General features: G+C 40.8%; 1 protein-coding gene and 2 non-coding genes across 3 annotated transcripts in view; 2 read left to right on the top strand and 1 right to left on the bottom strand.

Annotated features, from left to right (window-relative positions):
* Positions 1 to 13,878, bottom strand: part of hob (bridge-like lipid transfer protein family member hobbit) — a 61,581-nt gene that overhangs the window by 1,949 nt on the left and 45,754 nt on the right. The window contains exons 21-28 of the mRNA XM_074087294.1: positions 12,934 to 13,095; positions 10,889 to 11,041; positions 6,457 to 6,573; positions 3,720 to 3,937; positions 3,049 to 3,148; positions 2,695 to 2,836; positions 1,719 to 1,948; positions 501 to 697 (exon numbers count right to left, since the gene is read on the bottom strand). Coding sequence (XP_073943395.1) covers positions 501 to 697; positions 1,719 to 1,948; positions 2,695 to 2,836; positions 3,049 to 3,148; positions 3,720 to 3,937; positions 6,457 to 6,573; positions 10,889 to 11,041; positions 12,934 to 13,095 — 1,319 coding nt within the window. The remainder of the gene's footprint in view (positions 1 to 500; positions 698 to 1,718; positions 1,949 to 2,694; positions 2,837 to 3,048; positions 3,149 to 3,719; positions 3,938 to 6,456; positions 6,574 to 10,888; positions 11,042 to 12,933; positions 13,096 to 13,878) is intronic.
* Positions 9,161 to 9,232, top strand: TRNAD-GUC (transfer RNA aspartic acid (anticodon GUC)). The gene has a single exon. It is a non-coding gene; the product is annotated as a tRNA-Asp (tRNA).
* Positions 11,909 to 11,980, top strand: TRNAD-GUC (transfer RNA aspartic acid (anticodon GUC)). Its single transcript has one exon. It is a non-coding gene; the product is annotated as a tRNA-Asp (tRNA).

The raw sequence follows: 13,878 nt of genomic DNA, 5'->3' as shown, positions 1-13,878 counted from the left end.
TAGAAAACACTTAGCGCTGTGAACCGCGATATAATTCATGATTTCCAGCTAGATACAACCCATTTTTCATCCAAATCCATAGTCCGTCCATAGTTCATAGTCATTTAAGCGCGCAAGAGCAAAAAACACACACACACGCACATAAATACAAACTTGGCGTCAAAAAAATCGCACCTTTTCCAAAATTAGTTTCAAACTAATATAGATAGCTTTTAAACCATTTATTATATACCAATGACTCTCCTTGAGTAGTTGGTACACAAATGCGGTGGTCGGTGGTGATCATTTCCCATCAGATGACCCGCTCGCTCGTTTTCCTCCCTCTCATAATAAAAAAGCCCGATTAATATTAGTATCATTTGAAAGCACAATTAATGACCGTTAAACACGAATCGTTAATTCTCGTCAAAACAATTTCGCTAGGTGGGCGTTTTTTTAGAGTACCAAGTAGATTTTTTTAAATATGCGATCTTTTTGACGCCAGTAAGATTGTCCCTCACCGTCTCGTGTCGCTTTTAGTGGCCAGCAGCAGATCCAGCCAGGTCCACGTCACGTTGTGGTACTCCAGAGTGGGCAGCACGAGCGGTAAGTCCCGCACGTCCTCCAGGTTCTTCTCTTTGCTTCCCTTATAGGACACGCGGACCGGTACTTCGGGGATCTTGATGTAAATGAATAGTTTGTTCTTCTCTGCCCGCTCCTGTGGGATATCGAAGAGTTTAGTACCATTTAGTCTTCTGCAAGAGCACTGGTGAATGGTTATCGTTTGACAATGCTTTCAAAGGTTCCACGCATTGTCCCGAAACATATAACTCGAGTACAATAGAGAACACATCCTACACTTCAGTCGACTCGTGACCACGGCCTCTGTAGTGTGGTCGAAACGTCGAGGTAAATATTACTCGTGTTAGCATGATGATAAGTCCCGCTTATGGTATTTAATTTTGAGTGAAAATCGCGAAAGTTTAACCCCCTTATTCATAAAACTTAACAAGCCTATGTTAACTAACAAATGCTTTGTCCCTTTCTAACAAATACAAATGTCGAAGTGACAGATAAGGACAAACGAATTTTAGCGGCATTTTAACTAAAATAGGTTTGATTGTCGTTTATGAATAAGGGGGTAAGACATTATAAAATAGAGAACATGCAGGGAACACAAATGTTCTTTTAAATAGGTAATTTAACGTGATACAAAATTTACGTAAATTTCGTCAAAATCGGTTGATAAATAACCAAGATATGATTTATTTATTTATTTTATTTTTATTCTACTGGAAGGCAAACGAGCAAGTGGGTCTCCTGATGGTAAGAGATCACCACCGCCCATACACATCTGCAACACCAGGGGTATTGAAGACGCGTTGCCAACCTAGAGGCCTAAGATGGGATACCTCACGTGCCAGTAATTTCATCGGCTGTCTTACTCTCCACGCCGAAACACAACAGTGCAAGCACTGCTGCTTCACGGCAGGATTAGCGAGCAAGATGGTGGTAGCAATCCGGGCGGACCTTGCACAAGGTCTACCACTGCAAAACGAACGGCATGAACGAATGAAGTTGGCATACCATCTCTTTCTAAAACAATTAAATGCAGTATGAACTTTCTATGGTCGTCTTAGTTTGACATCAAAGACCATCCGTTCAAAGCGCTTCTTTTGACAGCGGGGAATAACATAATGTAGTTAATTTCATTTTCAAGGCTAGATACACCACTTTACCTTCATCTTCTCGACATCATCCTTGTCCTTTTTGTCTCTCTTCACGTAGAAGTTAGAGTTGGAGTCTTTGCCCTTCTTCTTGACCTTCTTAGAGCCAGAGGACACCAGGCTAGCGGTGGAGGCGCCGGCGCGTAACGTGCCGTCCTCCTCATCACCGTCCTCTATGGAGTCCGGGTCGCGCTCAGGGAAGCAGAATTTGAGCATCGTGTTGAAAAATTTCTTTGTCAGGCCTGTAGGGGGAGAAGGATTTCAGTATCATCATCATGTCAGCCGTAGGAAGTACCTTTCCACCTCCAGTTGCTTCGGTTGGAGCGGCCTGCATCCACCGTGAACCCGCGGCTTTTACCAGGGTATCCGTCCATCTCGTTGGAAGACGCCCTACGCTGCGCTTGAGGAATTTGTGTAAGCTTTAATGACACAATGCGAGAAACTTCACGTAATACCTGGGTTCGATTCCCAGTGCTGGTCTTATTTTTCTGGTTTTTCTGTGCATCTATATTTCAGTTTGTATTTTCAATTTAGGTTTTACGGGATGACCGTAAAAGTAAAAATTTGGAATTGAAATAAAAAATACAAACAGATTCCAAAAAACCAATCTTAATTTGATTGCTTAGTAACGACATCTCTTGTCCGGGTGAGCGGTTGGTTCCAATGGAGTGCCGAAAGTTTCTCGATGAGGGCTACGGTATAGATGTCGCTAGCGTCACTGCTTAAGTGGCTAAATAAGAAACAAACAAACTGAGATATGAGGTGCATAGGGGAAATTCGTGTCGGTACCGTTGACCAGCAGTGGTGTAGCGGTATAGCACGCGGTACGGAATACCGAGGACCTGGGTTCGATTCCCAGTGCTGGTCTTATTTTTCTGGTTTTTCTGTGCATCTATATTTCAGTTTGTATTTTCAATTCACGTAATACGTCAGAGTACTCTGCCCATCACCAGGTTGAACAGATGTATGGCAGTAAGTACAATATTACCTATCCGGAAGGGCACGATGTTGACCTCGAAGTGTTCCTTGACGCTGATGCCGCCGACGGGCGGGCGGTCGCGGCAGAACACGCGCAGCGCCGCGCGCCGCGCCAGCGGGGCCCGGCCCGACGGCGCTTGCGGGACCAGCACCTGTCACATGCGATGTTTGCTGTACTGGACTATCAACACTGGCATCACCAAAGTAAACTATACCTACAAGGTGTTCATTATTAAACGGCAACCTCAGACACCAATTTGGATCAAGTCTATTCTCTATCCCAATCCAAGAATTGCATCTATAGAATATCTAAAATCGATAAGCGCTAGAAGCTCCCTTAAAAGAAAACTTTTTGATAGCTCACCTCTGGGAAGGGTTCGTTTGGCAGCAAGTTGGTGACCCGCAAGTAGCCCACTTCGAGCTGATGCTCCACGGAGTCGTCCGAACGGGATGTCTTCGTGTATCTAATCAAACAAATATTACAATGAAAGTGGATATTTCCCGAACAATACATTGACTCTTTATTGTACACAACAATGTAGTAAGCAGCACAGAAAACAGAAAATTACCAAGTCTGTACTTAACGGCTATACTAACTAGAAGACGCAACGCCAGTAGACCCTCCACAACGTGGACTGAGGACCTTGTGAACGTTATAGGAGTCCGTTGGATGCAGATGACGCAGGACCGGTCATAATGGCATACTTTGAAGGAGACCTATATTCAACAGTGTATGCGTATTTCGACTGATGATGCTGATGGTACCCACAAGATGTTGGGAAACAGCCAGACACTACACGGCTGATGATAACAGAGCTGAAGGCCGTTGGCTAAGGATAAGCTCTCCACAAGATGAAACACGGATATTAGAAGACGCTGCGTAGGTAGACCCTACGCAAGGAGAACTGAAGACCTGGTGAAGGTGATAGGAGTCCGTTGAACGCAGGTGGAGCAGGAGCGAACATTGCGGCGTTCTTCAGAAGTTTATATTCAGCCGTGGATGCATTTCGGCTGACGATACTGATGAGTACTTACAGGAAGTTAGTAAGCAGCAGGTCGGCAATGCCGAGCTGTCCGTCGGCGTCGGTGAGTCGCCAGCGCGCGCACTTGAAACAGATCTCGTTGTAGCGGTGCGGCGGCGCGGACGGCGAGCGCACGGCGGGCGCGGCGCCGCGACGCGTCTCGCGCCACGCGCGCACCATCGCGTCTAGCTCCTCGCCGAGAGACCATACTGTCTCTTTGCATTCGTTCACCTGTTGGTGTTATGAATAGCCTCAAGAATTGGGATGCACCAAAAAAAAAACCTATAGTTTTTATTTTATTTTTGGAAAGAATAGGATATTTTAAGATACCATTTTCATTGATTTTGAATTTGGATGAGTATTAATTTTTTATATTTTTTTACGAAATACGCTGGATGACGTCACAGTGAGACAGCCACGTTCCATTGCCTAGAAAAATTCAAGTCGTACATAAAATAATCTGTGGCATTACAGTTAGATAATAATAATTCAAGCACGAATTAGAGTCCTAAGTGAACCTTGACAAATAGTTTTATTTATTTCTCTTCTTTTAGCTTCGATTATTCCTGTTTGTTTAATGGTGTGATAGTAAATAGAAATTTTTTATTAAAAAATCAGATTTTTAAATTCTTTTGTATTTACTTGTAACGTAGTAATTTAATAATTTATTTACATTTCGGACTTTACGATAAATGACAACTGTTTAAAGCCGGGTGCGCATCGTGTAATTAAAGTTCTATCTTTTTCACTCTTTGCATAAGCAGGACAGCAACATTTCAAACTGTCAATTTGCTTAAGAGTCACCTGCTTTATAACTGCTTTTGTGACGGGACACTGCAGGGGTCAAATGAGGGTCATTACTTAAATTTTGTTTATTTAATTCAGTTTATCACATTTTTGGAATCTGATTCCTGAAAATGCTTCACAAAGCCTATTTCTCCAAATGGTTTTCGATTTATTATATGTTGTCAAAAATTGGGACATCCCAATTGCTCAACAAGCTATAGAGGAAAGGGCTATGCTCGGGCATTCTTTATGGAATCATTTGGAATTGAATCAGGAGATCGGAAAATGAGGAAATACGTAGAAGAACGAGGGTCACCGACATATCTAAGCGAATTAGCTCGTAATAGTGGCAATGGGCAGGCGATATAGCACGGAGAACAGATGGCCGTTGGGGCCAAAAAGTTCTCTAGATAAATGAGACCGCAGACGAACGGATGGCCTTTACACACGGGTTGACGATGGATGCAGGCCGGTTCCAACCGAAGTAACTAGAGGTATGGGGGATGTGTCCAACAGTGGACGTCTTATGGCTGATATGATGATGACGAACAGCCCAGCTCAAGTTTTGTTAAATTTAATTTAATTTTGTAAAATTTAATTAAATTTGGTGCAATGCTTTAGTTGTAAAAATTAACTATTTGTATATGATTAAAGGTCATCACATCTAGATCCAAACTAGATGTTAAAAACTACAAATAATGTACAGAATATTTCTTGAGTTAACAATGTTGTAAACGTTCCGTTCCTTGCATAATGTTGTTTACCTCTGCCTCTTTAGGTATTTTATAGGAAGACGCGTCTGTTTTTAATAAAATAGGATAAGTTTTTTTATTGTTTTTAAATTGTGATATGAAAAATAGCAAAGTTAATCTCACTAATATTTATTATAAATGCGAAAGTTTGTAAGTCTGTATGGTTGTTTGTTACCGACTTCTTCACGTCTTAACCGCTGAACCGATTTACAGATAGCACAAGTACCGGGGAAGGACATAGAATTGTTTTTATCCCGGAAAATTGCATAGTTCCCGCGGGTTAGCAATAAACAAATTCTACGTGAACTGAGTCGCGGGCAACAGCTAGTCAATGAATAAATGAAACTAATATTGATGTCCTTGATATTTTAATTAAGTAGAATTAAGTTGTATGTACACTAAAAAAATACAATTTATTAAATGACTTCCTAAAGCTTGCACTATAAAGAGCCTATTTTCCTTTTGTCCATTCCTATATTGAACAGAGTGTAGAAATTAGTTTTTTTTTTCTCTTTTCTTTTTGTATTTTCTATGAGTCATGTTACTTGAAATAAATGAATATTATTATTATTTTATTATTTTAAGCAAACATTTGCATGCGAATATGGCTAAGCTAAAGGCAACTAAGGGACCCAATATGAGAGTGGGCGGCAGCGTTCTCTATTGCCAACTATAAAGTCCTGACTCCAGCTCTGCGGCGTGTCGTATACGATGACGCGCCATGCCAGGAAAGCTATATTTATTATCCGACCGACTAGTCATTCAGACAATTGGCCAAAACGGATAAGCGTAGTTTGGCAACTTAGGTAGTTGTTCGTGACTATATTACAGATTAAATTTGAAATACAATTTCAGGTAAGTGGTCGTGAATTTAACAGTGCCATTTAAAGTCATGGTGACAGCGTGATTTGACCTATGGACGGACTCTCAAGCAGAGGATCGTGGGTACAAGCAAGGGGCCGTATTTCCGAGTTTTTTGAAATTCATGTGCGAAATTACATTCAATATTTACCACGAGCTTTACTGTGAAGAAAACATCGTAAACTGTTTTGTACAAACCTGGAAAACTTTTAAACTTCTTTCGGCCGTGCCCACATCACAGTTTTTGGCTACCGATTGAGTGTCGACTCTGCTTCATCGCATCCGCCATGGCATGTCAGGGGCCAGCCGGAAAATAACCATAGGTACACCAATGAGGCTGTCCTGTCTTACCTGGTCGTCCAAGCTCTTGAGCTCAGCCACGGCGGCCGGGTCGTCCCCGGAGATGGAGCGGTTCTTCAGATAGTATTCCTTCTCCAACCGTCGCAAGCGAGCGAGAGATTCGCGGACCTAAGGATAAAAAATTTCTTAAGAGCGTTTATACCTGCTGAGTTGCATTTTTGACAGTTTTTCTCAATTATTCCATAAAAATTTAATGGAAATTTAAAATGTGGTCTGATAGAACTCTTCTTAATATATAAGTTCATGTGTCTACTCCAATAATTATTCCTGATAGACTTTTATATTCTTTAAAAACGAATTAATGTTTATAAACGGTTTTTAAAGAGTGGTTTTGATAAAACGGGGGTTTTTATTATTATTAATAACATCTACGTCCATACTACTCGTAGATAAGTTTTTGTCATGTAAGTAAATGACAAATGAGAAAATTGGTTTTCACACAAACAGTGGGGTTGCTACCAAGTTCGCTTGCATGTTACAACTGCTTACGAGCAAGTGTGAAAACCTCTCACCCTAAACGCATATAGCTTCTCCGCTCCGTCGTGGGTAAAAAGAAGGTCGATGACAGCACCGACTGCGAGTTGCAAACGCGAACAAAAAAACCGTGTTCGTAATACAGCAGATTGTACAACGAGGGCATAAAACGCGCCATTTCAACGGCAGCTTTACGCTGATATTTCTAGCATTACTTACACATGTCTATTGATGATCCGCAACCCTGTTTCGATTCCAACACGATGCAGAACACGGCGTTCGTTTATTTTCGCTGCAAACAGCATGCGGTCACTCCGACCGAAATAACGCGTTGCCAAACAGCGGCCTTCGGGGTTACGACACTAAGCTAACGTATGAGCATGAGTCGAGTTCCGTATGAAAATCAGGTTGACGGCTCATCAGTATTTTAAAGACGATCTCAATTCATTTTCTCTTGAACAATTCGACTTGTTTTTTTATTGATAGATGTGCAAAATAAGTATTAGCACGCAATAATGAAACACCAGTAGCTATACTTTTATCTTTGAGTACGCTATAGTTAAACGGATAGACAATGTGTCCTAAAATCCATCAGTTACATTATCTTACTCTTACTTAATATCATAAACGCGAAAGTGTGTATGGATGGATGTGTTTGGATGTATGTTCGTTACTCTTTCACCTCCTTCACACAGGTAATATATACCCTGGATAGGCTACTTTTTATCCCGATATTCCCACGGGATAGGGATAAAATCTGGAAATAACAACAGCTGGGTTTTGAGTCATGAAATTTATTATCTAGGTATCCCGACATTCCCTCGTATTGAAATTTTGGATAGTTGTTCTTGACACAACCTCAATGAAAACCACGATCTAAATTTTGGGAATTCCCAGAGGAATTTTGTAAAATCGAAGAATCCTAGATCGAATAGTTTAGGCGTATGAAGCCGCGAGTAAACTCTAGTTAGAAAATAATGGATACGTATTTTTCCATTTTTCAAGTAAACGAGAAACTATGACGATTATAGACAGTTAAAGTCCTGCATGACGTCGCTCCATGTTTGTTTGTATGTTTGATTGACACAAGAAAACCGAAGTGTTCAATAATTTCCTGATAATCTAAGTGACGGACTAGGTAAATAGAATACTATCTTTTATCCAGTAAACTACCCAATTATACTAATTATTTCTATTTAATAAACGAAGACAGTTCCTCGGGATGCGACTGTCGGATGCTCGTACCACTGTTGCACTGTTGTACACCGAAACTCTGCCGAAGCAACACCTGTGGCGGTTATTTGTTACTTACGTTATGTAGCGCCATGGTCTACGGTAAATACAATACCATGCTTCTTTATTGAATAACACAATATAAAGTAAATAATAGTTTTGACTTTGACTTTGAGAAAACAAATATACCTAGAGAAAATTTACAAGCCTATTGCTTGGCGGTCTTATCGCTTAATAGCAATATCGTCCAGGCAACTTTTACAAAAGGGAGAAGTAAAGAATAGATTTTGGCAGATGGTGCTGTTTACAGCATATTGGAGCAATAACAAAAACACAAAACTGAATCCCATAATTTAAATTCAACGTTGACAAGCGAAGCTGCGGGTACAGGCTAGTAAATAATATGAATATAATGAAGAGGTAAACGTTGTTTCTTATTTAGTGTGAAATAATAACCGCAATTTCAGATGCACTTAACAACAACTTGGTTACTGCGAAACCATGTTAATGCCTATCCCAACGTATTATTCCCGAAATAAAACCGCAAATTAAAAGCGAATATATTTCTTTACAAATACAGACGAAATAAAAGTGTTTAATGCAAACGGAAAATGTACCAAAAAACTAGGTGTTCGTTTTTTTCAAATTGGAAGGAAACTTGCGCGTCATAAGTACAAATTTATTCGACACTTGAGGAAAAGAGATGATTTCATTTGTATACCTTGTAAAGGAAATAAACTGCTAAATATATTATGTAAAAGGAAAACGCGACAAAATCCTCCTTTTTAGTAAACAATTCGTCACTAATCGGTAATATTTCTTATTATTGCTGTTATTATCGTCGTGAATAAATAAATGATATCACCATTAAGTAAATAAAAGATTGATAATGGAATGAAACACTTGTTTTGATTGTGTATAATCGGGGTAATAATGGGCTATATTATGTCCACAGTTAGTATTACCAAATTTCGCTCAGCGAAACAAGTCTTCGGTAGTATAGTGGTAAGTATCCCCGCCTGTCACGCGGGAGACCGGGGTTCGATTCCCCGCCGGAGAGATCTTTTTATTTTTTATTTTTGCATCTAAATGTATTCGTTTCGTATTCTGGTATACAGTCGGCGTCAAATATGTCATGGCAGCGAAAAATTTTTTTTATGTCGGAGGCTGCGTGTTCATGCGATGTTACGCAAATTTGATCAAAAATATCTGAACACGCTTCTACGCCGTTAACAATAGAATCGTGTTCAGTTTTTTTTTGATCCAAATTTTACTCACAAAATGAACTCAACTGTACTGTACTACAGAAATATTGTTTGAAATTTCATATTTTACCGGGCTAAAAATGTATTCATTCACAAAGCGTGACATCGGTTGCCTGGAAGAGATCGCTCTTAAGCGATAAGGCCGCCTATTGCTCACCTTGTAATTTTAATAATTTGTTTTCTGTATCGCTTACTATGTCTGGTGTACAATAAAGAGTCTTTGTATTGTATTGTATTGTATCGGTTCTGAAATGGTATACTGAAAAACTATAGCGCCGAATCCACACTTCAGGCAAGTTGTAAACGCGCAAGGACGCAATCACAACACACAGCACAAACAGCGTTGTGGCTTGCCGCAACATTATGCTGAGTGGGCCCGATTTATACTATTCGATGTTTTTTTTTTTAATTATTATTTCTTCCTAACGTGCTTTTTCTGTGTATCGAATATGTGTAAATAAATCTCTCTTTCTCTCTCTCTCTCAATCATATGTTAGAGTAGGTAACAGTTATTCCCGCCTGTTCTTTTAAGGTCACAGCTCATTAACAGCGCCGTTCGCAAGACCGGCAGATTGCTGATTTGGACCATTTCGTGGCATACATAAAACTATATTTTTCTTTATTTTTTTTATCCATTGTTTTATGTTTGTCACGAATCTTTCTTTCTTTCTCTTCTTTCATTACAGCCACCGGCACCCGACCAGCACCGCCTCGCCTCGAGCGGTTAGTATTGTTCGTATGGATTTGTATGGGTATGCGCCGTATACTATACGCTCACTACATCAACTCCGTAGCGTCACCGGATCGCCTCACTCGCGAGGTTGCCATGCGCGGACGGCGAGTGGACCACTAAGTGACATAGCCTAGTGACTACTAGGAAATTCGTGGACCACGCGAGGTTCACTCGTTGTCAACACGGCGTCCACCCGTGGACCACCTGCCGACAATGAGTGGACGCCGAAAGTCGAGGCGGTGCTGGTCGGGTGCCGGGTGGCTCTAATGAGCTGTAATCTTTAGACTCCATGTACCAATAGATGTTTCTATGCTTCGATTTTTGCCCTGTTTTAGAAAAACGAAGACATAAATCCCTCAACAGTTGCTTTTGTTTTTGGGTTCCGGAGCTCAAAAGGAAAAACTCTTGGGAGCGTATCGGATCTCTCAGTCGCACTTTAGTGAATTGTGCGAGCGTGAGATCCGATAACCTCCCAAGAGCGAGTGAGAGATTCGAAAACGGTATTTTATGGCCCCAGTGCTCAGATGATAGTGTAGCGACTCCTAGCGCCATCTAGTGAGCAAATATAGAAACTCTGAGCAAGTTCTACACGGCGCTATGGAAGTTTTTAACACGGATGCATATATACACCTTTCGACGCTCTTCCTTCGGACTTCGGTCTTCAATAGCTAACTGGTATAGATGTGTGGGCCAGTGTCCCGGGCGCGGGGTCACTGACCTGTGTCTGCAGCCGGTGTATGAGCTGTCGCGGGTCCTGGTCCTGGTGCAGCTGCAGCTGGAAGCGCATGCGCGCGCGCCGCTCCAGCGTGCGTCGCCGCTCCGGCTCCACGTGTAGTACCACGTTGTTTACTACGTCTAGTAGCATCGCGTACTAAACAAAAAATGCTAGATTGTACAACAGCGTAATTTTATTAGAGATATCCAATCGAGCCGCAGGCGAGGGCTTATAGATAAATTGTTAATCGAGGGTAAAATAGATTTTATGAATGAGTACAGTCTGCTTTTTACTTCGATTACAAGGAAATTGAACAACATTGCAAATAAATTCACTCCCAAGATTTTGTTTTCATGCACTGCAAAAATAAAGTACGAAAAACTAAATTAAATGGAAAACTTATCATGTTCGTGGCAGTTGGCTCTAGGGAGAGCTGCGCCTAGGCTGCGCTTGAGCATAAAAAGTTACCTTATGCCTTATCCATCCAATATAGTCAAAATATCACACACAGGACTTATCACACCCGGCTCGGGGCTTATCGCTTATCCCCTTGTGATGTGGTTGAAACGTCGAGGTAAATATTACTCGTGTGTTTTAGCGTGATAAGTCCCGTTTGTGGTATTTAGATTATGAGTGAAAATCACGAAAGTTTAAAACGTCCCATCTTATTTATTAACTAGGTACTAGTTATTAGTGAAGTAACTAACTACATAGCCTGTTTAAAAAAAAAAACTTTGACTCAATATTCCATTTATAAGCAAAACAGCAAGGAGCTCCAGGAAACTTTTGTCGAACACACTCGGAATCATGCACAATGGTTTTCATTTCACCACTTGTTTCTGTCACACGGTGTAGAATGTGGGTGGAAAGAGATGGTGAATACGACTGCGAGCGCCCGCGCGTTAGACAATACGGCCTCTGTTCTGCGTGATTTGGGTGTTTCATGCTTGACCCAATTCTATCCTAACCTCGTTACGCGTTCTTCGATATAGAATGTTACGTGTTTTCGCGCTATTCAGCAAGTCTTCGGTAGTATAGTGGTAAGTATCCCCGCCTGTCACGCGGGAGACCGGGGTTCGATTCCCCGCCGGAGAGATCTTTTTGTATTTTTATTTTTTACTCCAACGTCGTCGTTACTTGAATGACTACAATAAAATTCTGAACATAAAAATAATGTTTAACAAAGCATGTTTTTTTTTTAGGTTTATAGGCAGATCACCCAATGGAAAGCAATACAACCCTCGCCAATGGACACCCATAAGATAAATAGAATTAGGGGTGCGTAGCTGCCCTTTGACAAAAGTAGGCTCGTTCAGTGGCAGACTACCAATAATGGTGGGAAACAGCGAGGTGGCGAAGGTAGAAAGGAAGTGGTTATGAGCGGTGCAATGTAGAAACTTAGCTATTATAGGATTTATAGTCAAAAATACCTTGAACTAGAGCAGATGAGACAGATGACAGATGAGTCTCTAGGCGTATAGTGTATCGAGTAGGCAGCTGGGGGTGGTCGCTGTGGCGGAAACTACCAGTTGCCTACCCGGGAATTGGTATTGATCTCAAAAAAAAAACAATGTTTATTTATTTTTTTTTTCATAAAATAGGCCAACTTAAGACATCTATTTTGCTTATAGTTGGGTTTTAAAAAAATTATCCTATTTATAAGTTACCGGAATAATAGCTAAGCGTAGTTGCCATAGCGTTAAAAGCTACGTTTATCTTTGCCCATCACAATTATTTAAAAAAACGTAGTGTCATCTGCCACCTGTCAGTGTTAGGATTAAACGGTTTAGTTACTTTACATATATTATTACATAACGTTTACTTACGATGAAGGTCGCACAAAGGTTATTTTGCAAATATACACACGATCATTTAGTATTTTCTTTATTAAATTGTGATAAAATAATGTAATAAACCTATTCCTCGAAATGGTTTTGGAATTAGACCACTTTGTAAAAAAAAATCAATGCCAATTGACCGGGGTTGAATTAATAGGATAGACAAATAGAGCTAGATATAATATAGTTAGAGACAAAACACAAACGCACCTGCAGCGAATTAGTGCACACGTCCAAGTCGTGGTGCATGAGTGTGAAGGAGTCATAGGGCTGCGGGGCGGTGGCCCAGCCGCCCGCGCCGCCGCCGCCCTCCGCGCTGTCGTGGGATACGTAGTAGAACTCGCACGCGCAGCGGGACACTATGCGTTGGAGCTGGGGGGAGATTGACGGTGAGGTTCGAACGGTTGGCTGGGCCAAGTTTCTCGAAGCATTGTCTATAGTAGATTGTACAACAAGAGCATAAAACGAGCCATTTTACCCGAGACGTTCGTATAGCCACCCGTAGGTGCGGCGAGGGTGGATAGACACGTCGAGGGATAAATGGGTTTAATGCTAGAGTTTTATATTCTGCTTTTCACGATTGCGAGGAGATGAAATAACAACAGTGGAAACATTGTTCGCTTACTAGGTACCTTTTATTTCTCATGCATTGCTACATAATTATACGTTTTTAGTTTTACATAAAATATAAATTATTAAAAAATATACAGAAACTTTTTTGTTTGTGGCTGTTAACACCCGATTGCCTTGATCTTAGACGAAGATTTTACTTTATGCATGAGAGCATAAAAAGTCATTTTATGTCGCCTAGATCCAGCATAAACACGAACTTTACGAGCATGAGAAGTGAAAATAATATTAGTGTTTTGTCTCATTTTTTCATACAATTTATGATGAGACAACCACTAATATTATTATACTAATATGCTTTGAGAAACAGAGCTCTGGTTAGACCATATCCCCAAAATCGATATTTCCTAGTAGCAAAATTTCCATTTGCTTTTTTTCCCAAATCTTTTTTGTCCCAGTATGGTTTTTTACTGAAGCTTATTTTCACAATCGCGTTTCTTCCTAATTTTAATCGACACAAAAACAGTGTCGACGGAGCTCCGCGTTAGCTGCTTTTGTGTGGTTTTGTCTCTTTTTGCCGATGCA

The sequence above is a fragment of the Choristoneura fumiferana genome, chromosome 5 (assembly GCF_025370935.1).
Source record: "Choristoneura fumiferana chromosome 5, NRCan_CFum_1, whole genome shotgun sequence".
Classification (NCBI taxonomy): domain Eukaryota; kingdom Metazoa; phylum Arthropoda; class Insecta; order Lepidoptera; family Tortricidae; genus Choristoneura; species Choristoneura fumiferana.
This window is presented reverse-complemented; position numbering and strand designations above follow the sequence as displayed.